Here is a 27,725-nt window from a genome sequence, read left to right as displayed (position 1 = left end):
AATGAGCTACAGACAAATGAGTAAAAAATATTTCTTTATTCATATCAACTGTGCAAAACAGCAGATTTGTCTTCAAATCAAAAGTGCAACTGAAATAAATAAAACAATTATAATTAGATGTTCAAAACAAATCCAACATCAAAATAACTAAATAAATAGATATATATCTCTTCAAATAAATAAGATAAGAAGACGTAGTGACGTCTGAAGTCAAACAAGTGAAATCTAAAGTAGATTACGCCCTAGGACGTTTAACAATTGCATCGCGATTCATTTTTTATCTCAACAGGTTGTAATCTTTACACATTTATATCCATTTCTGACCGATTCACAGTGCATCGTTACATCCTTAGTATGTAGTGGTGGTAAACTGAAACTACTTAAGTTGTAAAAACTGCAGTTTCTTTACAGTTTGAATGTTCAATTTAGGTTATTTTAGTTCTTTAATTAAACATGTTCTTTGCTCTCTTACATTCAAACCAAATACAGTAGAATATATATTGAAAGTGTGGTTTTGTTCAACACTTGAAGTATGTCAAAGTTGCGCTTTTGTTGCATTGTGAAAAATCACATACATATACAAATACACACACAAACATTTGTATAGAGCGTCCCAAGGGTAGAAAAATATTGTTTTTGGTTCTGGGCATCTTTATTATTGCTCATATTTTAGCTTTTCCAGCTTCCTGTGCTTGTTTTCTTGATTTTAGTCTTTCAGTTTTAAATTTTTTTTTGGTTTTATAGAGAGTTTTTTTTTAAGCCATGTTTGTTGTTCTTGTTGTCTACATGAAACCACATGGTTGTGTCCTAGCAGTTTGTTTTTAAATAGTTTATTTTTATAGTTTACTTTATATATTTCTTTCCCTTTGTCTCATATTCTCGTGTTTGTGACGGTTCGATCCCGGCTGCACTGGCAGGATAAACCTGGGTGGGAACAGTGGAAGAGCAGTTTCCAGGTATGAATGCAGGATGTGACTGAGTCTTAAAGACATCCGGGCTCTCTGTGACACCCTTCTCAATAAGTAAAGGATGAAAAAAGAGCAGATAAAGACAAATTCACCGTAATTAATCCGTGAGAGAGAAGAGAAGTTCCAACTAGACAAAATCAGATTGCTAAATATGGTTCGGCAAGGTTTAAAACCCAGTAACCCATGTGACGGCATCTCTCCTTGATCTGCCTGCCCCCTGAACACACCGTGAAAAAGCCCGGTCTCGGGAGACAACACAGGGGTTGTAAACGTCAAACACTAGGGGCATAGGCTGGGCACCAAAAATACAACAAACACGTTCCAGCCAATCACAGACAATATGGTTGGGGGAGGGGGTGGGGGTTAGTGACAGTTAGTCAGTCATGACAGTTAAGGAAACATGAGGGGAGGGGCGAGCTTGCTCTGTTTTGCTTGGTATTTACTTTGAACGTCAACAGAAGTGACGTCATGCAGGAACTCATAGTGCACCTTTAAGAGATCTTTAAAAAGATCGTGGTTTTGGTTAAAATCAGACGTTACTTCACTTCCTGAACCTGCCGTTCGTAAAGTAAAAAAAAACTCGCCGTTGACTTTTATTTTCAAACAGGACACCCAGGCTGTGTAAAAGTCCTGTGTTTGTTTGACCCGTCCACCCACCCTAACCTCTCTCTCTCTTTGCTCCAGTCATAACTACAACAGCCACTATAAACGTAAATATAGTTGGTAATAGCTGCTTGAACAAATGACCTCTGGGAGAGTTTTTTGGGAGGACAGTCTCCATAGTTCCCGCATGAAGCTCCTCCTAAGCCACATTTGTGTTTGTGTTCGGAGAGTATTTTCCCTTGCTTCCAATAGATTAAAAATAACGTGACACTTACACGAACTGCCGTGAGACCGGGTTGGAAGATAATCGCAATTGAATGTGCTTCCCAAAATGTTGAACTATTCCTTTAAATATTGCACGTTCTTAAGGTATCGCCAATCGATTTGATTTGGATTCACAAGGTCCCGATTAGATTTCTGATTCCATGTCAATTTGGTTAAATTTCAGTTACAATACCAGTTTAGCTTGGATATAAAAGAGATTATCAGAGAACTTCTGCTGTAAATTGTACAAGCAAGAAGCAACCCTCAGATATGTTTTATAATGCACCAGATTAATGTTTACATTAAGAACTGACCCCTATAAAAGTTTGTTTAAAGTACCTTTTACTTATACATCCATGGTGAGATATTAAAAGATTGATTTCTGGATTTTAGTAATCAATATCAGATCACTCAAACACACATTTTAATTGGGGAATCGTTATTTTAACTCAGCCCTATAACCTATGAAATACTTGCAACTGTTTATACCTGCTCTCCTCTCCTCTCCCCTCTCCTCTCCTCCCCTCTCCTCTCCTTTTTCGCAACTTATCTTCTCTCCTGCTTTTTTGTCCTTCTTTTCTCTTCTTACTTGTCCATCCCTCTCCTCACTTTCTTGTCTCCTCTCCTCTTTTTTTTCTTCCTTTCATTTCTTCTCCTTTCTTTTCTGTTTGTCCCACTCATCTCTACCTTTCCCCCTTTCCTTTCTCTCCTCTTTTATCCTCCTCTCTTCTGTTTTAGGGCTTGACTTTCGTCGTATTTATGATGAAAAATGTTGCTGCTGTGAGACAGCAGCAGATCACATTTACATGAATAATCCACGTCCCATTCCTCAATATTCTCTAATCCTTACAATCCACATTCCTCCTTATTCTATATCACTATAGCATAATCTATACTAACCCCTTCCTGCCCCCGAGCAAACTGCCACTAACGCCTGGATAATCCACTGATGATCCCAGCTCCGTAGCTCGGACACACCACAGCTTGTTGGCAGCTCTTCGCTGTCTGTCTGTCTGTCTGTCTGTCTGTCTGTCTGTCTGTCTGTGTGTGTGTGTGTGTGTGTGTGTGTGTGTGTGTGTGTGTGTGTGTGTGTGTGTGTGTGTGTGTGTGTGTGTGTGTGTGTGTGTGTGTGTGTGTGTGTGTGTGTGTGTGTGTGTGTGTGTGTGTGCGTGTGTGTGTGTGTGTGTGTCCGTCTGTCTGATGACATAAAAACCAAACAAAAAGTTAGAAAAGAAATGTGCATGCATTCAAAGCTGGACACTTTCCAGTACAACCAGTCTGGTTAATAAGCCTTTTGATTTTCATGCAGATAAATGTTTGTTTTCTGGAATTAAACAGTGATTCAAGCAGGGCTGAAGCTAATGTTGAGAAGGTCACCTCGGGTGATATCACTGGAAACGTGGAGGGTTAATGACAGAAAGAGGAATTTGCAATTTACAGACACACACACACACACACACACACACACACACACACACACATTACAAACGTGGAGTTGCTGAGTCTCATTCTACTATTTTTTAGACTAAATATCTTATACTACGATTTTTGGGCAATAAACTAAATAAACTGTTCCGAAAAAGGCACGCACTCACACACACACACATAGAGAGAGAGAGAGAGAGAGAAAGCGAGAGAGTGAGGATCAGCAGGATAATACTGCAGAGCTTCCATGATGCCATCTGTAGCTTCAACAAAGTTTACTTTCTTGCACCACCAGAGGGCGCTGTGGGTTTGTTTAAAAATGAGTGGGGTCCCTAATTCACATGGCAAATTTAATGACACACACACACACACACACACACACACACACACACACACACGAGATATCTTCACACCAAATTTAAGCACCAAAAGATTTATTGCGATGTTTGTCAGGCAGGTTTGGTTACAAAAGTAAAGAACACTCAACATTACAATCTAAATCAGATTTCTTACCCACATCCAGGATCATTTTAATTTCAATTCCAACTATAAGCACAAAATTAAACTGTTAAAATAACTGTCCGATTCTTACATAAAGTCATATTTACATCAACACAGGGCCGGTAAACAAAATAAAACATTAAAATAGAGCTACAAGATGGACAATTTGCCAATATCAACAACTTGGTACCACAAAGACAAGATGCCAAATTCTTCCACAAACAAAAAGTAAAAATCCTACTCTCCTTCCTGCCTCATCTCTCAGTTTCCTCTTATTTCCTTCTCAGTTTACCCTCCTTCTCTTCTTAATTTCCCTCTCAGTTTCCTCTCCTTCCCATCTTAATTTCCCTTTCAGTTTCCCCTCCTTCCCTTCTTAATTTCCCTGTTTCCTCTCATTCCATTCTTAATTTCCCTCAGTTTCCTCTCCTCCCCTTCTTAATTTCCCTCAGTTTCCTCTCCTTCCCTACTTAATTTCCTTCTCAGTTTCCTCTTGTCCCTTCAAACAGAGAAACAGGGAAGCGACGGAGGAGGAAATTAACGAGAGAGATTAGCTGCTGCTGACAGACAGTTCCTGCAGATCTCTGCTTTGCTTAGTCACCATAATCTCGGCCTCTAGACATAAGTTTCCACACAAGACTTCAAGTCCTCGACTCGACCCGTTAATACACACAGACACACATGGTTATAATTGGAATAAACACTTTCACTAGCCCCCTTTCTCTTCCTGGAAACGTTTCTCAGGCTACATTTACACTGCTACGTTTTGGTTTAAAAACAAATATCTTTTGCTTCGTTTACGCCTCGCGTCCGCACTACTCCGGCTTTTTCGAGCCCCTAAAACGGAGACATTTGGAAACACTGCTGGCCCCGTTTTGGTTTGAAAATGCCGAGGTTGCTTTGTAGTCTGAACGGACACAAATGGAGACCTTTGGAAATGACGACGCACGTCAGTCCGTCTTATCGGTACAGCGGGCTTACAAACCTCTCAGTAACAGTTCCACCGCGTCGTCGCTCCAAGCTAATAAATCCCTGGTCTGGTCTTACTTTTCACCCTTGTTGTTCTTTCTCCAAAGTATTTTCAATTTATATATCCATGATTTTTAACCGCAGAGTAACGTCAGACAATCTGCTTCCTGTTTACACCTGCACGCACATGCCCAGTGTGTGTGAATGGTCATGTGATATGTGTTGTCAGACGTGTTAATATGGACACAGATTAGTTCTGCCACTGGTGCTAAAACTCTGAGATCGTTTTTGTCTCAATACGCCCACCTAAAATGAAAACGTAGCGGTGTAGATGTAGCCTTGGTGGATTATCACTGGCAGGACACATCAGCATTTTTCAATTCTGCCAGAGTTTAAACGTCACATAGTTTCCTGTGATGTAATAGGTCAGTCTTAAGACTGATCTGTTACATCACAGGAAACTAGGTAGGTAGGTATAAAATGTCCAGGCAAACTTAAAAACTACAGGTCGGTCAGTGGTGCAACCATCATGACGTAGTCGTCCACTTTATGTGCGGACTGCTGAGTCATGACCCGGACGTAAAAGAGCTTCACCGCCTTGTGAAACATGCTTCAGGTCCTTTGACTCATTCGTTGCGATGCAAGTGCTAAGAAAAGAAAAGAGGAAGTGGGAAGGACAAAGAATCCATTTCTTTCTGAACTTTGTCATATCAACATTAATTTTTTTTAAAATAATGCATAACATTACCTCAGTTTTTCCTCTTTGCAAGCTGTTCCTGTTGTTGTTTCTCGGCTTTTCGTTTCTTGTACTGGGCTATCTCAGCCATCTGCAGGCCGTGGGCCCCCTGCCTGGTGACACACACACACACACACACACACACACACACACACACACACACACACACACACACACACACACACACACACACACACACACACACACACAGTTAGATTTAAAGATCAATACTAATTTCATGTCTGTACGTTTAGTATGGAACTAGAGCAGGTAGGTGATTATCCTAGCTTAGCATAAAGAATGGAAGCATGTGGAAACAGCTAGCCGTGCTCTGTCCAAAGTCTTAACAATACACCAGTTGTCTTTATCCACCCTGGCAACCCCATTGTGATGTCAAGACTCCAGGAAGTTTGCCAAGAAATAGTTCCAACACTTAACTCCCCGTAAAAGTACGGATGAAACAAATCAGATACAACAGTATAACAATATTTGGTCTATCTGCCTTTCTTTCAGTGGATTTCTCCCAGTACTATTTATGAGAGTCTTTGCAAATAACATTATTTATGTCAGAGCCATAATGCCACTTTGTTTCTTTTATTTTGTTTTGTTTATATAGCACGTTGGTGACATGAATGTATATGCAGTGACATCAGAGAAGCATAAAGGTAATCAGCAGCCACAGGTACAGGTGTGGGGCAAAGGGGAAGCAAACAGCTTTTTAGCGTGTCAGCAGTATTGTTTGATTTGTGTTTATATGGAAAGCAGAATAAAACTTAAACCTGAAATTAAATGGACTAAACTGAAACGTACCTGTGCTACAGTGAGCACACTGTCATTGAATAAATGGGTCACAGCACTCAAAGTAATGTAACGTATTGAACATTGTTTTTTTGGCAGCCCAGAACGCGCGTCTCCCTTTCTCGCACCGCATTGTGTAATAACCTAATGTAGGTCTGGTTAAAAGACTCTACAATTAATAGAATATATAATCCTTTTTACTGTTAAGTAGGTTCGAGTCAGGTATCAGTTTTTGCAGGGATGGAAAAAAATATGCCATCACACAATAGATAAGCAAGGTAATAATAAGCAAGGTGCTGTTTCCTAGCAACCAATACGGGAACGTCTAGCACACACGTGGGCCAAATCCGGCCCCTCGCAGCTTTTGATGTGGCCCGCATATCAATTTAGGTCCACAATAAATTTTGGTTTGCTTTTTCAACGTTTTGTTGCTTTTTCTGAAGTTTTTGTCACTGTAGAGTCTTTTGAGCAGACCTACATTAGGCCAATGCGGTGGGAAAACAGGGAGTACTTGCTTCAACGCGTGTTCTGGGCTGCCAATAATCAATGTCCATACAATCCATACATTTCTGTGCTGTGACCAATTAGTCGTGAACTGATTTGAATCCTTCAGTTGTCCAGTTGTTTCCATTACACTCCAATAACAATACATGCTAACACGCTAACATGTACGCTGACACAGCCCAGTCTCATGGCAGTTCGTGAAATGGTCACGTTATTGAATCTATTGATTTGTGTACTGAAGCACGTTAATGACGTTATTTTTGTGTGGTGAGCACGAATTTTAAAGTAATGTATTTCAATGGGAAGCATATTTCGTGATCACCGAACGATTACGGTAGCGAGTAGTATTGATAAGGTGAAAATCCGCGCAGGGAGGTTGGTCGGGGTGGTGAATGGGTCAAACAACACAGGACTTTCACCCCGGAGACCAGGGATCGCGTCCCGCGTGTGGCGGTCCGTCCCGTTGTTGTCGCCGGCATGTGGCGTTTCATTTCCCCGTTGTTGCGTCCTCCAGAGCAGCCCAGTGTCATGGCAGTTCGTAAAATGGTCACGTTCGAAAATCGTGACCTGTACACGAAATAAACGAGAAAATCGTGACCTGTACACGAATCAATAAATCTAAATAACGTGACCATTTCACAAACTGGCGTGAGACCGTTCACACGGTGAAAAGCTGTCTGCTTTCCCTGGTTGCCCCACACCGGTAGACCTCTGGCTGATTACCTTTACGCCTTTTCGTGCCAATGCTCCACCCGGTGACCACATACAAAAACTGCCACCAACGTAGTATATAAAAAAACAAAAACAAAACAAAGTTGTATAATGGCTCCAACAGTCACTTTTTTTTTTCCGATTAAATAAAAAGCATGTCAGTAAATTAAACATGTCTGGCCCTTGATGTGATTCTTATTTTTCCCAGTGTGGCCCTTGACATCCCTGGTCTAGCAGATGAGATTGCTTGTTCTTATCAAAACAAGGGAATTATATTTGGGTCAGACATGGTTAGACAATAGCAACCAGTGTAGGACTCAGAACGTGGAGGAACTTGGTGGGAAACAGTTGAGGTGTGAGGGGAGCAACAAAGGAGAAAGGACAGATGTTCCTACCCGCACTTGACCTCTGGAGGAACAGGAAGTGGTTTGCTAAATCCCTCTCTCCCGACAAGCCAGTAGGTCTCCTCCACTACTTTCCCCTGAGAACGAGACACATAGACAAACTGCAGCGATGGACACAGAACTTCATCCACATGCAGAAATCTCCTTATCTAAACAAAAGTGTTATACCTTGACTTCTGTCCGGCCTCTCAATTCGAGCTTGTAGCCGACATTTAAGTCCCGCAGCACCTTCACAGTACTCTGGTGGACGTGGATCCTGTAGGCTGCAGCCAAACAAAAAAATAAATGGATGTGGTTGGGAATATATAAAATTACAACAATTGAATAGGACTGCAGCTATTACTTTTGTAACTTAAATACGATTTAAATGCAGGAATTTTACTTGTAACAGAGTACTTTTACACTGTAATATTGCAAATTGTACTTTTAGTAAAAGATCTGAGTAGTTCTTTCACCTCAGGCAGCTAACGGTTCTTTTCATTATTAATCAATCTGCTGGTTATTTTTCTTGATTAATTCATTAATCGTTCTGGCTATAAAATGTCAGATGAGGACTTTACCAAAGTGCTTGCTTTATCCAAACAGTTTGGGAGTGCAATCCCTCCAAAATATTCAGTTTATTATCATGTATGACAAAGAAATCTAAGAAGCTGGAATCAGAAAATGTTTGAACACGATTAATTCATTATCAGAATTATTGCTGATTTATTTCACCTCAATTTAATTGTTTCAGCTAGGGATGATTTGTACTCTTCTTCGTCAAGTATTTCATTCACAGGATACGCCAAAAACCAACATTACCGTCTGATTATGTCATCCATAAACAGTTATTTTGTTTTTGTACATACGTAACCCAGAGGACTCCATGCGAGAGGCAGTGGTCACCGTGTCTCCAAACAGACAGTAGCGAGGCATGGTGAGACCTACCACACCTGCTACACATGGCCCTACACACAGACAGACAGACAGACAGACAGACAGACAGACAGACAGACAGACAGAGCGAGCTATTACTTCTTCAGTTAACTAGCTAGGATCTAAGTTTGCAAAAGACCCATGTAATACATTTAATAACATGGCCATGCAGGGATTTGTTATTTTGTGTATTATTGCTCACACAACACTCCTAAAACCAACGATATATTGTTATATTATATTGTATGTTTCCAGGATAATAGGCTGACATCCGGCGCATTCCGCTCTCCGTGTGTTGCAATAACAAACTTCGAGCTAGCGAGCTACACGCTGAAAATGGCAAGCTTTGAAGAAAATTTGGATCGTGCAACAAGGCAGGCCTGCTTGTTTCTTTCGGGGAATGATTGTAAAGATTTACAAAGAATATGTTTTATTACGGTCTTTACTCTCTAACTGGGACGTTTTGGGAGCGATCTGTGGGATTGCTGTGGACGAAGAAAGTAAGGGCTCCTACACACTGCCTGCGTGGCGTGAGCGTGGCGTTACTGTTGCGTGGCGGCTGCGTGGCGTTTTCTATGTCTTTGCACACCAGAAACATGTCTGATGCGGCGCTGCTGCTAGCCTTGTCTGTACACATGTATGTTTCCCATTGACAAAATTAAATAATAGCGTGTTCTTCAACTTTATTTTGTCAATATTTTTGTGTTTGTACATTTGTTTGCGCATATTTCGATGGGGAGAGAGTTGTGGAAATTGCACTTTAAGCAGTAGTATACTTCATGTTAAACATAAATATATACTGATTTGAGCAAAGACAACGTTTTTGATGGCAAAATAGGCTACATAATATTTCGTTCTGTATTGACAGGTGCAATATTTGAAAAACAATTATTTTTGTACACAATAGGCGTGCCTGAGACGTGCGTGTGGGCAGTGTGCAAGTTCTAACCTGTTAACATGGGAGCTGAAATAAAAACGGACACGCCACGCAGGCAGTGTGCAGGAGCCCTAAAGTTTACCCTGTACTGGTTTGGTGCTACAGTATATTGACCCAGTACTAGGTACCACGATTTACCCAAATTGACCTGTAACTCTTTAGCAATTTTCTCTGCGCTCCTTCCTGCCTCACCTGTGTGTAGTCCTATACGTATCCTGACAGGAACGTCTGGCATGTGTCTCATTTTGAAGGTTCCCACGGCGCTCAGGATGTCGAGGGCCATGTTGGCTATCTCTGCAGCATGGCGGTTGTCGTTGGCGACAGGAAGACCGGACGCCACCATGTAAGCATCACCGATAGTCTCCACCTGGAGTGGAATAGAATAGAGTGAGCAAGACTGTGATCTGAAGAGATTCGCTGCCCCGATATCAATACTAGGGATGTAACGATACACTCATGATTCGATACAATTCACGATTTTAAAACCACGATACGATCGTTCTCAGGATTCTTTTTCAACAAAATGAGCTGCAGACAAATGGCTGAAAAATATTCCCTCATGTCTATAAACTGTGCAAAACAGCAGATTTGTCCTCTTATCAAAAGTGCAACTGAAATTGTATTTTATCTTAAATAACAAAAATTAAATAAAAAACAAAAAATAGGATTTTTAAATAAACCCCTCATCAAAATAACTAAACAAATACAAAAACATCTCTTCATATAAATTAAATAAGAAGACGTAGTGACGTCTGAAGTCAAACAAGTGAAATCTAAAGTAGATTACGCCCTAGGACGTTTAAATTTTCATTCATTTGTTTTTTTTATCTCAACCAGTTGTAATCTTTACATATTTATATGGATTTGTAACCGATTCACGATTCATCGTTAACATCCTTAATTGACACAAAAGAGAGATTTAAACGCCGCACCTTGTAGACATCGTGGTTTCCGATGATGGCGTCAAAGACTGTGTACAGGTCGTTGAGCAGGTCCACCACCTCGATGGGTTCGCTGTGGGCCGAGATGGTGGTGAAGCCGACGATGTCGCTGAAATAAAGCGTCACGCTGTCAAAGTGCTCCGGTTCCACCGTGCCGCCCACTTTCAGAGCCTCAGCCACAGACCTGCAGCAGCGGAGAAAACTCAAGTCTGAAACGTGTCTCTACTGTTAAGAAGCTCGAGTCGTAGGGACAGAAAGTAGGGCTGCACAATGAATCGTTTTTATCGTCATCACGATATTAACTGGCGCAATAAACACATCGCAAAAGGCTGCGACATATTGCCATAAACATTGCTCATTTTTTGTTGAAAATATTTGTAGAAAACTGCACATTAAAATGTAGTCACCACTGCCAGACCCTCCTCCACAACGCTGCGGAGGAGGGTCTGGCTAGTCCACACAGAAAAACGTGCTCTGGTTTATTGGAATTTCTTTGAACCAATCACAATCGTCTTGGGTGGCCGCTGCAAAAGGAAGGAACTTGGGAAGGAACTTGTTTTGGTGGAACATGTTTACGTTCAAAAGTTGTTTTAGTCGTGCAACAGAAAACTCAGATTGGACAGATAGTCTAACTAGCTGTCTGGATTTACCCTGCAGAGATCTGAGGAGCAGTTAACCATAGTCCTCAGAAATCCACCGGAGTTTAGAATTACAACACAAAGAAAGCGGAAGGAAACGGACATCCGGCCGAAAAGAGTGGCACCGGAGCAATCCCGGAGGTGGAAGGTCGTGGATATACGTAGACTAAAATGTACCTACCTGTCATTCTTTTTTTTTAGTGTTGCCTTTTATATTTAATTAAATGTTAAATGTATTCAACAAAAGAATGTTGGAAATGATTTCCTTTCATTTGTTATAAACATAACAAGCAATTTGTTGTATTTTAGCAGAATACTGAAAGCAGCAGAAAGGCAGAACTGAGTGCCCTTTAATATCTGTTTATTCATCTCACGTAATATCGCTATCGCAATGTTCAACAACGTTATCGCATCTTTCCCCCATATTGTGCAGCCCTAACAGAAAGAGTCACTCGGCACCCGTATGTCTGTGTAGCTGTGTGTTTCTACGAGGTGCGTTTGTCTACGTTTACTCACGGAGGAAGCATCTGAGTCAGCAGCTTCTCCGTCTTCTGTTTCTCGATCTCCAGCTCCTCCGTTCGCTCCCGGATCAGCTCCTCCAGGTTAGACGAGTACTGCTCCAGCATCCGCAGCATGGAGTCAATGATGTTGGTCTTCTTCCCCTTGTTGATGTTCTTAAACTGAGATGAGATGAGAGGAGAAACAAGACATAACTTGAAGTTTAACAGATAAATCAAGCAGCATGTCATCACCCCTAAAATCATCAGAATGTTCAATTAGTTCCCAAACGATATTGACTCTAAAATTGATTTTACCAAAGAAAAATAGACCATTTCAATCCAATATGATTTTTTTATGATGTTTTAAGATGGGTAAAAACAACATTTACACCACCAAGAACACTTAAACTCTTCATGACGAATGACATTTTTAAAATGTGAGCAGTTCATTAAAGGAAAGGGACAACTGTAGGTTGGTTTAGTACAAAAGATTTTAAAGATCTCAAAGATAAAGATTTATTTAAAAAAGAAAGTAACCAGCACCAACAGTTCTTTATTTGATAAAAAAAGGCCACTTTGGCAACCCAATATATCAGTTTAACACTAGCTAAAATTACATTTTGTAGCATTTAAAAGGTAGATATGTGGTTCAAATTAAAGCAACATGTTGTTAGAACTTTATATCTACCCGATCAAAGATCTCATCAAAGTTCGGTCTCTTCTCTGGCTGTTCGTTCCAGCACTGTTTCATCAGCTGGATGCACTCCAATGGAGCGTAGTCTGGACTGACCACGGGCCGAAACAGAGGAGGCGGCTTACGTATCTTCTCTATTATATCTAAAACAGAGATAAACATGAAGTGTGTGTGTGTGTGTGTGTGTGTGTGTGTGTGTGTGTGTGTGTGTGTGTGTGTGTGTGTGTGTGTGTGTGTGTGTGGTCTTTGGTAGCCATGCCACCAATTAGGATGAAAATGTCAGTCAGACAGAGAAACGCAGATCAAAAAACGTACCCTAAGTGAACAGTGTTATAGATGGGTTGACTCTGATACACCTGCTGATTTGCTCCCACCATTATCTTGTTCAGCTCAAACCTTTCCTGTAACTCCCTGAAGAAGGCTGGACACTGAAAATCTGATTCTGGTTAGAATGTGCCAGATGTAATGAAAGGCATTTTATCTTTTGTTCTGAAGTCGAGTGCCTTGTATTGTTTCTTGTTGCTCACTGGATTTGTTGATGCCCCCCTACCAGAGAGCAGAGTCTTATTTTTACAAAGACTTGTTCCAAGAAGCTCTCTAGTTCTTAGTTTTTTCAAGACTAAGGCTGTATTTGAAACTGCCTACTACCGGGCTGTATTACTTGAGTCTGGACTTGAGACGTTTTTCTATTGTCTCAGACTTGTCTTGGACTTGTTGGTATTTGGACTCAGACTTGTCTCGGACTCGGCCATTACACTCGCCAAATAGTCTAGTTGGTCTCGACCGAGTCCAACACTATATGCTTTTGTTCTAAAGTAATTTCCTCCTTCAAAGCAAAACCATTGATGAAGCCTGCTCGTTCAGAAAACAGGTATTAGTTTAATTCTAGTCTATATCCACGACGTTCAACTTCCGGGATTGTTCCGGTGCCGCTGGAAATTCCGCCGGATGTCCCTCTTTTCAGCCGGATGTCCGTTCCCTTCCTCTTTCTTTGTGTTGGCGTTCTAAACTCTGGTGGATTCATGAGGACTATGGTTAACTGCTCCTCAGATCTTTGCAGGGTAAATCCAGACAGCTAGCTAGACTATCTGTCCAATCTGAGTTTTCTGTTGCACGACTAAAACAACTTTTGAACGTACACACGTTCCACCAAAACAAGTTCCTTCCCGAAGCTATTTTGCAGCAGCACCGTGGCTTCGTCCGGCGCTTAGCACCGCCCAAGACGATTGTGATTGGTTTAAAGCAACACTAAAGAACTTTTCCCGCTTCGGTCCCCCTACAGGTTGGAAGCGGAATCGTCCATTACATTACATTGTCCAGTTCATTCGAACTACAGATCCGCTACCCGATCTGGAAAACTTGCATAATGTAATGTAATGGACAATGTACGTGGAACGTTCTTTAGTGTTGCTTTAAAGAAATGGCAATAAACCAGAGCACGTTTTTCTCCCATCCCGGAATGCTGTGTGGACTAGTCAGACCCTCCTCCGCAGCGCTGTGGAGGAAGGTCTGGCAAAGCGAGACTAGTTTAATTTAAAATCCATCTAGAATGGGCATCGACATTGGTTGCCTTGTATGCCTGGCTGCGTCATATAACTCAATCATCATATTTTCTGTTTCAGTCATAACTGTCTCACATTTGGACTCGGTCTTGACTTGGACTCAAACCTCTTTGAACTCGGTCTTGGCTTGGTCTCGACTAGTCCTAGTCTTGGACTTGTCTGGGACTCAACAAAGGCGGACCTGACTACAGCCCTGCCTACTACATACTAGTGATGACCTTGCCTGTGGCGGACAGGTCCATCATGCAGAAGGGCGGCCCTCTGACCACCACCTCCTGCATGATGATGGCGAAGCTGTAAACGTCTCCAGACAGAGTCCCGTGAAGCTCCGGCTGACCGTTCCTCAGGTTCTCTGGAGCCGTCCACAGCAACTCTGGAGGACACACAGAGCGCCGTTAGTTTGCTACTGTGGTGAAGAATCACACAAAGGCTTCCTGATCTGATGCGTTCTCTCACCCTCTGCAGGTGACTCCATGTAGGGGAACCTCTGAGCCTCCAGAACCGTGTTGTAGCCGTAGTCTGTGACCTTCAGGACAAAACGCCCATCCACCACGCAGTTACGGGACTTGAGGCGAGTGTGGCACACGCCGCGGTGGTGGAGGTACTTCATTCCCTGAGACAGAATACAAGTCAGCGGAGGTACTGTAAGTATCAAGAACTGTAACTGAGTAACGGATCTGAATACTTTACACTCCACTGGTTTTAGGGCTGCTCGATTATGGAAAAAAATATTGAAATAACGATTTTTAAAAAAATTATTACTCATTGACTTTTGGAAAGATGTTGCAGTTATTGAACTTAAAAACTGGTGAAACAGTTAAACAAATTAACAGTGAAAACATTTTGAACTGTGAAATTTCCCTTAGTATTTTTCCCGTTTAACTTTTTGAATTCCCCATAAAATAAATAATATACAAAATAAACACAAAATAACATTGATTGAGAAGAAGTGCACTTTCAAAATCTTTCAAAACGCAATGTGCAACATAATTGTTTTTCTCAATTTCTAATTGCAGTTATTTTGACTGATATTGCAATAGGATTTGACATACTTTTCACAAAAAAAACATTAAAATGAAAATGATTATATTATGATTTTTGCGAGGATCTGTACCAAACAAAGATGTTTTCTTGTGTCTGTAGAATATGGACACAAAGGGCCGGACCTCTCTGCAGCACGACAATATTTAGTTAAAAACTGATTTTGACACACTTTTTGGCTTTAACAAATACTGCAACTCATGCGATTTGAAAATTGCAGCAGGCCATTTTGCGATTTTGATAACATTTCGATTAATTATTTTAGTTTTCACTCTTAAACAGACCAGTCTTGATGGGCCAAAGGAGAAAAAGTTATAGGCTCCTTCATGTCTACACTGGCAACAAATATTTGTGTTTTTCTTTTATCCGAGTTTCCATGCTTCCCTAAAAATGTCACACCCCACTCTACCACCCGTTTGTCTTATCTGCTCCCATCCCGTCTTCCCGCCATACCATACCAACCTTAATCAAATCCAGCAGCAGCGACGACTTGAACATCCAGTCGAGTTTGACGTCGTCGTTGAGCACCAGGTCCTCCAGACTTCCTCTGGAGCAGAACTCGGTCACGATGGCGAACACACCGCAGTCGTGAAAGAAGCCCAGGAAAGGGTTGACATTCTCGTGACGCATGTCCTTCATCTGCAGCCAGGAAACAAAAGTACTTTATGATCTGGGCTGGGAATCACAGGGTTCCTCACCATACCATACATCATACATGGCTCACGATTACCATAATATCTGTGTGTATTGTTCTTTTCTTTTTTTTGGAGTGGAGCTGAATTTTAGTGCAAACTGACAATAAAGTTGAATCGTATTATTTATCAGGATACAGCAATTTGGTGATAATCATTTATCGAGAATTGAGAAAAACAAGACATACTGCTAGACAAACCTATAAACCAGGGCTTCTCAAAGTTCGGACCCGGCCCATACCTTGTGTTATGAATAAAATATTATGTCCACTTAAATTTCTATTTTGAAATACATTTTCTATTGATCTGATTGATACATTGTTAGTAATGTTGACTATAAACGAAAAAAAAATTCAAAAAAAGGCGACAAAACCGAAGATTTTTTTTTGTTTTAAAAAGACGGAAAACGCCAGAAACTACATGCATCATAATGCATAATCAGCGGTCCACGCTAGCGTCTTTCAAGCTACAAACTCATTCGATTAGCATGAAAACATGTCCCAGAGAACGACAGAGTGGGTACATAACGTTTTGCGCCGGAATTGTCCTTTAAGAGCAGGTTTTCTCGCTTTATTCATTGCAAATCCAAACTGTTAGAAAACAGCACAATTCTGCAGTACAAGTTTTTCAGTCTGTAAATTAAAATTACAGAACAATAGAATAACTATGGGTCCAGACTTTGGACTTTTTTTCCCCTCAAACTGCTGTCCGTCATCCTATTGAAAAACTCTTCCTAACTCATGTTCAAGTTTCTCTCATTCATATGTTGAACGCCACCTTAAAGGTGCTCTAAGCGATGTTGGGTTAGGTTTGTTGTGTTTGGTAGTGCAGGTTGGCACAGTTTGTTTTTGTTGGTGTTTGTGGATCCTGGGCTGTCTACAGAGACCGCATTTTTTTTACAGTGTGTTCAGGGGACAGGCAGCTAGCGGATAGTGAGGAGATGTTTGCTGTATGTGACAAAAAATGTTGTAGCCTAAAAAAACACGTGACATCGCTTAGAGCACCTTTAAGGAGCCATGAAGTAGTGATGCTGAAATCTATCTAGAGTGCCTTATTTTATTCATTAAAATATCGATATTCTGCGCCAGTGTATCGAATCTCACAATGCATGAAGAAGGACAACGATATATTGCCATATCAAACTATTGTCCCACCCCTATTCGTGCTGCCGGTTTCTTTTATCAGCTGTGGCTTTCTTTGTTTCACAGCAATGCCACATACCAGTTCAAACACTTGGCTGGTTTTGGGGTTGATGCGGCTGAACGTCCCATTAGGAAGTCTCTTCAGCCAGGCCCAGTCACCCTGGAGGAGAGACAACAACCACACAATAATCAGCTTTCTTACCCTTTCAAGCTGCTGAACTTTACATTTTTGTGTGTTTATTATTTTTTACACGTAAAGGATAATTCCTGAGACAATATCCCCAAACTATCAAAAGTTTATGGTGGTTGGCTCAATCTCAAACCCATCTGCCAAGTTTACATTTTAGGCTGCCACAGTGGGATGAAGACTTTTTCTTTTCTTTAGTCTTTACAGTTTAAAAAGGACTGGGAGTAGGGCTGCGCAATTAATCAAATTTTGATCGCTTGTAACGATCACAAAAACAGAGTAATCGAGAAAAACAATTGCACATTATGTTGTGCAAGTAAACTCTCATTTTGTCTTTTGGGAAAAGTACAAAATGAAATTTCACAGTTCAAGGTGTTTTCACTGTTGATCAAGTTCTACAAATGCCACATCTTTTGAAAAGGCAATGAGTAAATGTGTTAAATAACTGTGATTTCAATATTGACCAAAATAGTTGTGATTATGATTTATTCCATTATCGAGCAGCCCTGACTGGGAGGTGTTTTTTTTAAAACCACCAGGGTGTAACTTTGGGTTCAACATTGGTGGGGTTGAGATCTCCACTTTTGAACAAAACATCAAACACTTCATTTTCTGGGTTGTAACCGCCCCCCCACCCCCCTGTAAATTACGCCTATGATAAAAACATTTGATTCTGACTACTGTGTTACTTTTCTTCAGGTTTACAGTTTAGAAAGGACCAAGAGGAGTTTTGTTATTGACCTATTTAAATGAAACTGACTGTGTCACCTCGAAAATGACGACGTTGGAGTTCTCGTAGGTGGCCGGGGACTGGGAGGAGACCTGCGACGTGTCTGAGACGCTCCTGATGCCGTTCACCCTGCTGTCGTCCATACTCAGCTTCTATAAAGGAGTCAAAGTTCAGGATGTGAGCTTTGTTTTTTTTTCTTTGTTTTTTTTTTTTAGCATTTTAGGCCTTTATTCGAAAGGACTGCTTGAGATGTGAAATGGGAGAGAGAGAGGGAATGACATGCAGCAAAGGGCCGCAGGTCAGAACCAAACTCGCAGCCGCTGCGGTTAGGACTGAGCCCTTCGCACATGGGACACTCGCTCTACCAGGTGAGCGATCCAGGCGCCCCAGGATGTGAGCTTTTAAACAGTTTTCTTTCCCCCACTGTCTCAGTAACACAACAACTACCAAATATGATGTTTAATAAATGTCTTTACTAATATAAATGAGATTAACTGAAATGAAACATCACAGTTTACTTCCTCTTGCGTAGTTTTACTTCTACAACGAATACAAGAAAAAGCACGAGTTAATCAGATAGTGGCAGACCTTGTTGCTAAGCGACGGGTTGATGAATGTGACGTCAGCCAGAGTCAGCAGGATCCTGTTTGGACCCTTAACCTGTCGGATCTGATTGATGCGTCGCCTAGGCAACAAGAGAGGAGGGGGAGACAGCAGGATAGAGTTATATATAGACTCATAACTGACTGGCTGGCTGGCTGGCTGGCTAGCTAGCTAGCTAGCTAGCTAGCTAGCTAACTGACTGGCGGACTGACTAGATAATTGACTGAATAGCTAGCTAGCTAAATGACTGACTAGCTAGCTAGCTAACTGACCGACTGACTGACTAGCTGACTGACTGACTAGATAACTGACTGAATAGCTAGCTAGCTAACTGACCGACTGGAGGGCAGTAATACGTCATCAAGTAGCATCTAAACCGCCATAATTTACAAGAAGAAGAAGAAGACTGACTTGCTAACAGCTGTTATCAAAAACAGCTTTATTTGTGAAAAACACTAAACTGCAAACAACGGTCACATCTTCCTGTTAACTTTTTTCTACCTGGAAATAATTCATTTTAGTTTTAGTTATAGTGATATTCCAGACCAACATGACTACCTGATGCAGTAAATAGCTGCCACTCCAAAAACAGAGGCGGCCATCGCTTCGAGGAATATGCTGATGGTCGAGAAAAGATCCACGCCTGAAACAAGACAAACGTATTCTTTTAGATTTGATGAAAAGATTAAAATGTAAAGTGTGTTTTTATGGAAATAAAGAAAAACAAATTCAAGAACACAAATCTTAAATGCAGAAGGATTTTAAACTGCTGACACTATTTTAAAGTACAAAAAAAAAGACCGAGATATCCGAGCTAAACAGCTGTTTGTGTGTGTGTGTGTGTGTGTGTGTGTGTGTGTGTGTGTGTGTGTGTGTGTGTGTGCGTGTGCGCGCGCGCATGTGTATGCGTTGCTAACCCCCAGAGCAGATGACTCCGGGAGTAAACCAGCAAGAGGCGTCCTTCCTGGGTCCATAGCCGCGAGGGAAGTGGATTTCTCGACCAAGGAAATGCACCATACCGCCCTCCATGTCGATCCTGTCAATCAATTCGACCGAGTTATTAATCCAACAATAACACCTCCATTCTTTGAGTAGAGTAAAGGCACACATTAGGACAAAATGCAAGTCAAACTACAGCCTGAGAAATGTGTGTTCTTTTCTGCTCTGTAAGTAATCGAAATATTGCAAAGAAAAACTTTTCCCCACTTTACTGTAGTGATGGCGTGAAGCATTATCTTTATTTTCTGAGCCCACTAGATGGCGCTTTTTGTTCAACAAATGGTTGAAAGCACACTGAGCTGCCATTCTGTCAGTGTTTTTCTTCAAACCGAGAGCGCCATCTAGTAGGCTCAGGAAATAAAGAAAATGGTTCGCGAAGCTTCATTTGGCCATCACTACTTTACTGTGTTTTAATTTAACAAAACTCTAGTTCTTTTTGAAGTTTATCGACATGTTAAAGCCTAGTTTGACTTTCTTTTACCTTACCTATCTGCCATTGAATATTTAATTTGTTTATTTGCTTCTCTCTCTCTCTCTCTCTCTAACTTTAGTGCTCATTTACCTGTATGTCGGCTTCAGCTCCCAGGAGAGTCCGTCCGTGTCCAGTATGAGGTATTCCAGCAGAGCTGCTCCAGAGCCGTTGGTTTTGATCGGGTGGCTGAAGCCCTGCAACGTTAAAGGTCCCATGACATGGTGCTCTTTGGATGCTTTTATATAGATCATAGTGGTCCCCTAATACTGTATCTGAAGTATCTCTTTCCCGAAATTCAGCCTTGGTGCAGAATTACAGCCACTAGAGCCAGTCCCACAATGAGCTTTCCTTAGTATGTGCCATTTCTGTGTCTGTAGCTATTGAGGAGGAGAGAGGGGGGGGCAAGGTGGAGAGCGGGGGTGTGGCCTTGACCAACTGCCACTTTGCTCGTTTGAAAGCCATGATGTCTCTCTCTCTCATGGGTGGGCCAAATTATCTGGGCGGGCAAAGCAGAGAAAGGGGAGGTAACCTTCCTCCTTACGAGCTCATAAGGAGGAGATTCCAGATCGGCCCATCTGAGCTTTCATTTTCTCAAAGGCAGAGCAGGATACCAGAGCTCGGTTTACACCTTTCACCATTTCTAGCCACTGGGAGAACATAGGCAGGCTGGGGGAACTCATATTAATGTTAAAAAACCTCATAAAGTGAAATTTTCATGCCATGGGACCTTTAGTACGATGTATAGTTGGAACAGCCCTTTTTAGTTTGGGCTTTTGTCACTCTATCATGCCAGTGAGCTTCAAGTGTTTGGTTTGATTACTGTGAGAACAATTATATGTGGCTAATTAGTTAACTATATAGAGTCATTTAGTCTAGAAATTTTAAAGAAATTTAACTAATAACGTTCAACTGTTTGTTATTAATGCTGCACTTAGTTTTAAATAAAATTAGATTTTTTTGGGTAATTTAAAGGAATACAGATATTCAGAAAAAAATCTTTGGTCCCAAAGATTTTTTTCAAAACTTCCCTCAACGGGCTTGTGGCTAATGTTAGGTGCTATCTAGCTGCTACCCAAAGTAAACCATATCCAGTGTAATTTCTACTGAACATAAATTAATTTTTCTGAGATTATCGGTATATTTTGAAACACTGTTTGTCTTATTCACGATCCTTATTGGTACCTGGAAGTCCAGGTTGTGGGTGTGTCTTGCCAGGTTTCCCCCAGACATCCACTCCCCAGCTTGCCGGACGCGATGCACCGCGTGAGCCATGAAGAGGACGGAGCTGTAGATGGTGCCGAAGAGTGGAGACACCTGCAGGACACACAGACGGATCGAACTGCTCAAGGAGAATCTCAACAGGGCACCAAAGCCCTCCACCACGGCCTGAAATCAACACCAAACCACGTGCCAAATGCGGATGAATTTTGCCATTGGCAGATGAAACTGTCTACCTGCCACGTTGGCGAGTAGCCGATGTGAATTGAGTAATTCATTAGTTATTTTTGCCACTGTTGTTCTTTCACATACAGTATAAACCAAATCTGCCATTTTCTTGGATTTGAGCTAAAAAATGTGGCGGCTTAATTACTGGGATGAAGACGCCAGCTGAAAAAAGCAACAAATAAAAGGATGAGGATGATTCAAAGAAAAGTAAAAGAAGACATTGAAGTGGACAGTTGCGACAACAGCCAGGTTCGTGAGGTGCTGATTTACGACAGCAGTACAGAACAAATGTACTGCAGTGACTGTCGTGTGTATGGCTCAGAGCAGGAGAAAGTTAAAACCTTTTGTAGTCTTGCATTGCCAGACCTTCCTCCGCAGCCCTGACGAGGAAGGTCTTGCTAGTCCACACAACATTCCAGGATGGGAGAAAAACGTGCTCTGGTTTATTGGCATTTCTTTAAACCAATCACAATTGTCATGGGCGGCGCTAAGCGCTGGACGGAGCCACGGTGCCGCTGCAAAATAGCTTCGGGAAGGAACTTGTTTTGTGTACGTTCAAAGGTTGTTTTAGTTGTGCAACAGAAAACTCAGATTGGACAGATAGTCTAACTAGCTGTCTGAATTTACCCTGCAGAGAACACAAAGAAAGCAGAAGGTGACGGAAATCCGGCCGAAAAGAGTGACATCTGTCAGAATTTCCGGCGGTACTGGAGCAAGCCCAGCAGTTGACCGTCGTGGATATTGACTACTGTTTCGTAATCTGGACTAAAAAAAGAAATTGGCTGGTAAAAAGCCTGTGTGTCACACACATAGACTGTTAGACTGAATATTAATGAACAAAGCATCCTGTTCGGCGAAGTGCTGCAAATGCAGAAGTGCCTTAAACCTGCATTCTATCTGAATTCCAGCAGGGGGCGACACGTGCGGTTGCAAAAGGAGGTTGGTTTCTGTAGAAGTCTATGAGAAAGTGACCCACTTCTCACTTGAGTTATTACCTCAGTAAACACTTTCATAATGAGTTTATGGTCTCAATCGCTAGTTTTAAGTCTTCTGCAATATAGAATGATGTTCATTTTTTGAATTATGGTCTCGCTGATTTTAAAATCGGCGATAAAGCAGGGGGTGTTTTGGAGCATGGCTATGATGTGATTGCCAGTGAAAGTGTGTAACGTAACGTAGCTCCTCCCTCACTCCTCCCTCTCGTCTAAAATCGTCACATCCGCAACCAGGATGGCTGCGCCCGTAACGGCAAACTCGACGACTCACAGCAGATCTCCACAAACCAATGGGTGACGTCACACATGCTCTGTCCATTAATATTAACAGTCTATGATCACACACCATAAAAGTTAACTTCAGGCCCTGGTCAACAGTCCCACACATCACCTGCTGAGGCTTCAGCGTCCGGGCCACCTCTCCCCTCTCCATGGCATCGCTGTAGGCCTCGTAGAAGGACACCTGGGGTGAGTTGATGGTCACGGTTAACACAGCGTCGTAGGCCCTCAGCAGCTTGCTGTTCCTCGTCAGAGCCGGGTAGGTCACGTTGCGGTAGGGCAGGCTGTAGAGCAGGGCGTCGTAGGGCACAAAGACCAGCGAGCCGTCGGTCAGTTGCATGTCGTACGCCGTCTCCAAGAGCTGCTTCTGGGCTCCACCGCCGATCAGTACGGAGTGCATGCAGAGGATCACAACTAGAACCGGACATGATAATGAACTGCAGGTTTAAAGTTTCTACCACTGAAGAACGGACATTCCTGATCAGGATTCATTCATTTTAAACAATAAGGAAGGAAGGAAGGAAGGAAGGAAGGTAGGTATTGTATAATATTGTGTATAATAGGTTTTGTAGCCAGGTCTCTTTTTTACTATTTTCAGTTCAATGAAACATACATAAACTCACAAAGACATAACTCCAAGTCCCTTCCCTGACCCACCTACTTACAAACTAAGTAGGCCCTACTCAAAAGGAGTAGGTGATTTAAAAAAGAAAAGAGGCAATGTAACTTGTCCTGACAACCAGTGGCGTATCAATTCAGATTAGATCTGCTATATGAGTTGTTAAGGTATCCTTCAAATCTCGAGAAATTTGTCATATTCATTCCTAAGAGTACATGTGATACTGTGATTTAATTTCCAGAAACCATCAATAGGGAGAGGGGAATCAGACTTCCATGTCATGACTATGAAGCTTCTTTTGGAAGTTTCTTAAATGTGCACTGGTTGTAAAGGGTTGTAAAGTTGCAGCAGATTTGTGGATCTGGCGGCAAATCCAGTAAGTTTTGTCTCAATGTCACTGAAGATATGCAAGAATGTGCCAGATCTTTTTTTTTAGGCTCTGAACTTCAGCAATAGACTGGAACTCACCCCGTATTTCTGCCATCTTGCGGAGCTTGGTCAGAGTTCGTCTGATGCCGTGAGGCGTGTTCTCCATGATACTGACCAGTCTGACTGGCAGACCGTGGCTCCTCAACGAATCAGCAACCTGGACGGGACAGAGGCAGGCACTTTTCCCCCTTCTTTTCTTAGTAAATTAAGTATTTAGGTATCATAATTAGGCATTACATATCCCAACAAAGCGTGAGTTCCTCTGTCATCAGTTTTATTGGATTTTTGAAAGATCTAGGCAGCTACTAGAAACCAATAGCAGATTTTTTTTGGATAAATATTCAAACCTTGGTGGCCGTCTCCACCCAGATGTCCTCTGAGGAAGAGATGATGCCAACGTGGGCCCACCTGAAGTAGTTTATGACGCTGAGCAGCACCCAGGTGGGCCTCGGCATGGAGCGGGCAAAGGTCGGGTGGCTCCGAATATCGTCCAGCTCGTAGCCAACACAACCCCAAGAAAACAAAGCCTGGAAAAGAGGAGGAGAGTAGAGGAGATGTGACCACACATACAGCATCTAAAGTCCCTCTGAAATACCGTTCACACAGAAACACAACCTACTTTGTTCCAGCCTTTGCTCAACATTGAAGCAGCGTCACAGTAGCTGGGGTTGGATGGTCCGATGTACCCCGAGGCCTTCGTGTGGAAACCGATGAACTTCTCGAGCGCCCTTGATGTCTCACACGGCTCCTGAAGAGTGACAGGCAATGCATAGATTAATCAATGTACCAATCAGTCAGTGTTGTGAATCTGTTACGTAAAAACTCTGAACAAAACCTCTCTCATCTGTTTTAATTTGTATCACAAATGTGTATGGTAAATTGTAACACTGTTTTCCTTTCTGAAGATTTATCTGCCTGAACCTACCTTGAACCACTGCTCCTTTCCTCTGGAGCCTCTTTCTCATCTATCTACTCTCACATAACCAAAGTGAATGGAGCGATTGTTAGACAATGTCTCATTAAACCTTGAACATTGTGTACCGAACCCTGCTTCACGTCGCTTTGTTCTCCGAGTGCTTCTTACTGTCGAACCAGTAGATGATAGGATAGGAACCACAAAACAATCGTGATCAGATCAGATTGTTTCATAACTACTTTGATTTAACGCTGAGATAATTCCTCCAAACCATACGACGAAATGGTCATTTGTTTCTATCCTCTAATACGACCCACAAGAGCGTTTTCCGTCCTCATATCTAAACCAGAGAACATCGGTCGTGGTTTTGAACCAACACGTTCTCACACCCATCTCGTAAAATATGGACGCTTGGTCAGGTGCCTTTATCGTTCTTATTGACGCTAAAAGTCCCCTTAGCGCTTTAAGTAAACGCGCTTGGTCAGGACTATTGCCGTCCCTTTAGTGCCATCCCTTTAGCGCTTTAAGTAAACGCGCTTGGTCGGGACTATTGCCGTCCCTTTTGACGCAGTTATGTTAAGGAAAAGGTCGTGGGTGGGCTTACGGTTCCGTGACACGCGGGAACTACGGGACGGTTGGGTTTAGGAAAGGGTCGTGGGTGGGCGTCGTAAGAAAATAGCGACTATAGCAAGCGTGACAAGTGGGACGCGAACCCCGCTCTCCTGGGTAAAAGTCCTGTGTTTGACGCGAAAATTCACCCTTACATACTACTCGCTAAATCCTATCTAACTGCTGCTCTCCCCGGTGCATTACACAAACACGCTGAAAGATGCCTTTTTCGTCGCATCAGACGCTGACAGCCACTGTCCAAACGTCCTTATTTTACGAGTTCGGAATGAGAACGGGTTGTTTGAACTTAAAGATCGCAGTTTTAAACACGTCTTTAACATGGAATGGTCACATTTGGTTATGTTTACGCACAAAAATTACTTAGTTAAGTTTACAAAAAGATCGTGGCTTGGCTTAAAATCAGATGTTACTTCACGTCTGCTTATGCACGTGATGCACGTAAAGTTTGAAAAAAAACTTGCTGTTTATTTTTATTTTCAAACGGGACTCGAACCCATCCTGGGTGAAAGTCCTGTGTTTGTTTGAACCATCCACCACCCCAACCTGCCTCTCTAGCGCTGTTATACTTCAACCACCTTACTACCTGCTTTGCTCCAGTCATAATCTAGGGACACCGCCACTAGAAACGTAAACAGTCTTGGCTGAGGTCAGCATCGTACCTGCAGCACAGTGTAGTCGAAGGTTGCGGCGTAGGACAGCGAGCGGTCCTTGTTGATGCGGTTGATGGCGAGCTGTGCAGCGACACTGGGGAGGGCTTTGGCAAAGAGAGGGTCGCACCCCCACGGCCCCACCACCCCGACCTGAAACCAGGCCGCTTGTGCTGGGCGGGGCAGTAAAAACAGGGAGGCCAGGAGGAGCAGGAGAAACCTCAGGAGGGATGGACGGAGCAAAGGGAAGAGGGGGGATAAAGCAGGGGAAGAGGAAACAGAACAAAGTTTGGATGCAGCAAAATGGTTGACAGGAGAGAAGTAAAGACGAGGAGGAGGAAAGGGGGATGGATGGACGTCAGGAGCTTTGTCTGGTGTCTGCTTCCATGTTTGAAGTGAGAAGAAGACGATAAAGGCGCGGCACTGTGGTTGCATCTCAAGTCTCAACACCTCCAGAGCTCACACAAGCCCGGAGGAAGATGGTCTGAAGGTGTGACTTCCCTGGAACAACAAAGGATTTGAAGAAGAGTAACGGTGAGGTTATTTTGTAGAGACACTCTGTGAGAGATAATAGGCACTCAGTGGTGGAAGAAATGAAAGTACCCACATCAAAATATACAAATACTGGCTCTGTGTCACTGCAGCGCCAGGGGCTCCCTGCCCACCTGCCGGAAAAAAGTCCGCCAGAAAGGCCCTAACATACCAAGGAGATCGTCGGCCGATGGTGAGCGTCTGTCACCCTATAGTTGTTGCGGTGTGTCACGTGGCCTTCATCTGCCTTTTTTTGATGCAGACAGATTCAATCTGCGTCTGCATCAGTGCCGGTGCGAGGAATCCATCTGATTGGCTGTTCAGCTTAAGCAAATTAGTACACAAGAAGAAAACGGAAGTGCGGAAAGCAAACAAACGACTGTGAGAGCGCACACAGAAGGCAGTTCTAATTCTGCATGTCATCTGATCAATCTGTTCAAGTGTAATTTTTTGGCTAAGACCAAGACGACGTGGGGCGACGTCACAGTCGGCCGTCGTTGCCACTAGCTCTTTGCCGTCTGCCTTAATGTGTTGGTTTGCGTCATCTGACAGACTTTTACCGCACTTTGGCTGCATTCACACCAAATTGCAGCGAAAGTTAGACTGTGGAGATTGTGTCTCGCTCAGTCAGCTACAGGATTAAGATGTACTGAATCAAAATCCTCATGTCACTAAGAGAAGACAAATCCTAGTTGTTCGAAGAAGAATTTCCCCAGTAATAGAACTTTTGCTCCATTGACTTTCTGGTCCAGTCAGAGAGACTGGGGGGAAATGACACAAGTTGAAGTTATTTTATAACCCTAAAAGTTTCGGGGCTTTTGAGAAAACATTCGGGGCTGGAGCCCCAAAGGCCCCCCCCACAATAGGTGAGTAGATGCAGAGTGCTATCGTCAGAACTAATGAATGTCTTCATGTCTGCAACTTCAGTCATTTCAGACATAAATGCACAGTCGTCCTTAAACAGATGGATTACGTCTTCCGTAAACAGGATTGTTCATATTTGCATGTACTTGTTCTATGTTCTCCTTCTCATACATCTTATTGTATACTCATCATGCATCTGATTCTTTTCATTGATTAAAGGACTCCTACCGAGGATTGATGAGACGAGGCAAATCTTCTGCTCCAAAGCGCCACAGCGATGGATACTTTCATCACTTCCTGTTTGGTTCACATCCAAAAGGCAGAAAAGTTGGAAGAAAAAAAATCAGGAACCAAGTGAGTGGTACTGCCTTAGACACACACGTATCACAGTTGGTGTATCTCAGCTCGTCTGTGTGTGTGTGTGTGTGAGACGACC

General features: G+C 42.5%; 1 protein-coding gene and 1 long non-coding RNA gene across 2 annotated transcripts; one reads left to right on the top strand and one right to left on the bottom strand.

Moving 5' to 3' along the window:
- The first annotated feature begins 1,164 nt into the window (after positions 1-1,164).
- LOC118493631 lies at positions 1,165-24,011 on the top strand. The gene is made up of 3 exons (XR_004895583.1): positions 1,165-1,286; positions 16,741-16,749; positions 24,000-24,011. It is a non-coding gene; the product is annotated as an uncharacterized LOC118493631 (long non-coding RNA).
- Positions 5,188-27,725, bottom strand: gc2 (guanylyl cyclase 2). The gene is made up of 25 exons (XM_031304140.2): positions 27,518-27,725; positions 25,907-26,395; positions 24,321-24,449; positions 24,049-24,228; positions 23,741-23,858; positions 22,766-23,067; positions 21,116-21,247; positions 20,024-20,127; positions 19,380-19,498; positions 19,021-19,105; positions 18,448-18,544; positions 17,898-18,011; positions 17,022-17,102; positions 15,571-15,747; positions 14,524-14,680; positions 14,291-14,440; positions 12,500-12,648; positions 11,828-11,991; positions 10,665-10,857; positions 9,925-10,099; positions 8,729-8,827; positions 8,049-8,143; positions 7,872-7,957; positions 5,476-5,576; positions 5,188-5,374 (listed from the first exon to the last, which is right to left on the bottom strand). The coding sequence occupies exons 2-24, from the start codon at positions 26,327-26,329 to the stop codon at positions 5,477-5,479; spliced, it is 3,429 nt and encodes a 1,142-aa protein (XP_031160000.1). The 5' UTR covers positions 26,330-26,395; positions 27,518-27,725; the 3' UTR covers positions 5,188-5,374; position 5,476.

The sequence above is a fragment of the Sander lucioperca genome, chromosome 17, assembly GCF_008315115.2.
Source record: "Sander lucioperca isolate FBNREF2018 chromosome 17, SLUC_FBN_1.2, whole genome shotgun sequence".
NCBI lineage: Eukaryota > Metazoa > Chordata > Actinopteri > Perciformes > Percidae > Sander > Sander lucioperca.
This window is presented reverse-complemented; position numbering and strand designations above follow the sequence as displayed.

What these genes read in the sequence shown, in the direction of transcription:
- gc2 (XM_031304140.2), bottom strand. Translation starts at nt 26,329, where the DNA reads ATGCAACCACAGTGCCGCGCCTTTATCGTCTTCTTCTCACTTCAAACA. An exon ending in GATGGACCTGTCCGCCACAG is followed by an intron (nt 12,649 to 14,290) that starts GCAAGGTCATCA and finishes TCTCTGTTTTAG; the next exon opens with ATATAATAGAGAAGATACGT. An exon ending in CTGACTCAGATGCTTCCTCC is followed by an intron (nt 10,858 to 11,827) that starts GTGAGTAAACGT and finishes CCGCTGCTGCAG; the next exon opens with GTCTGTGGCTGAGGCTCTGA.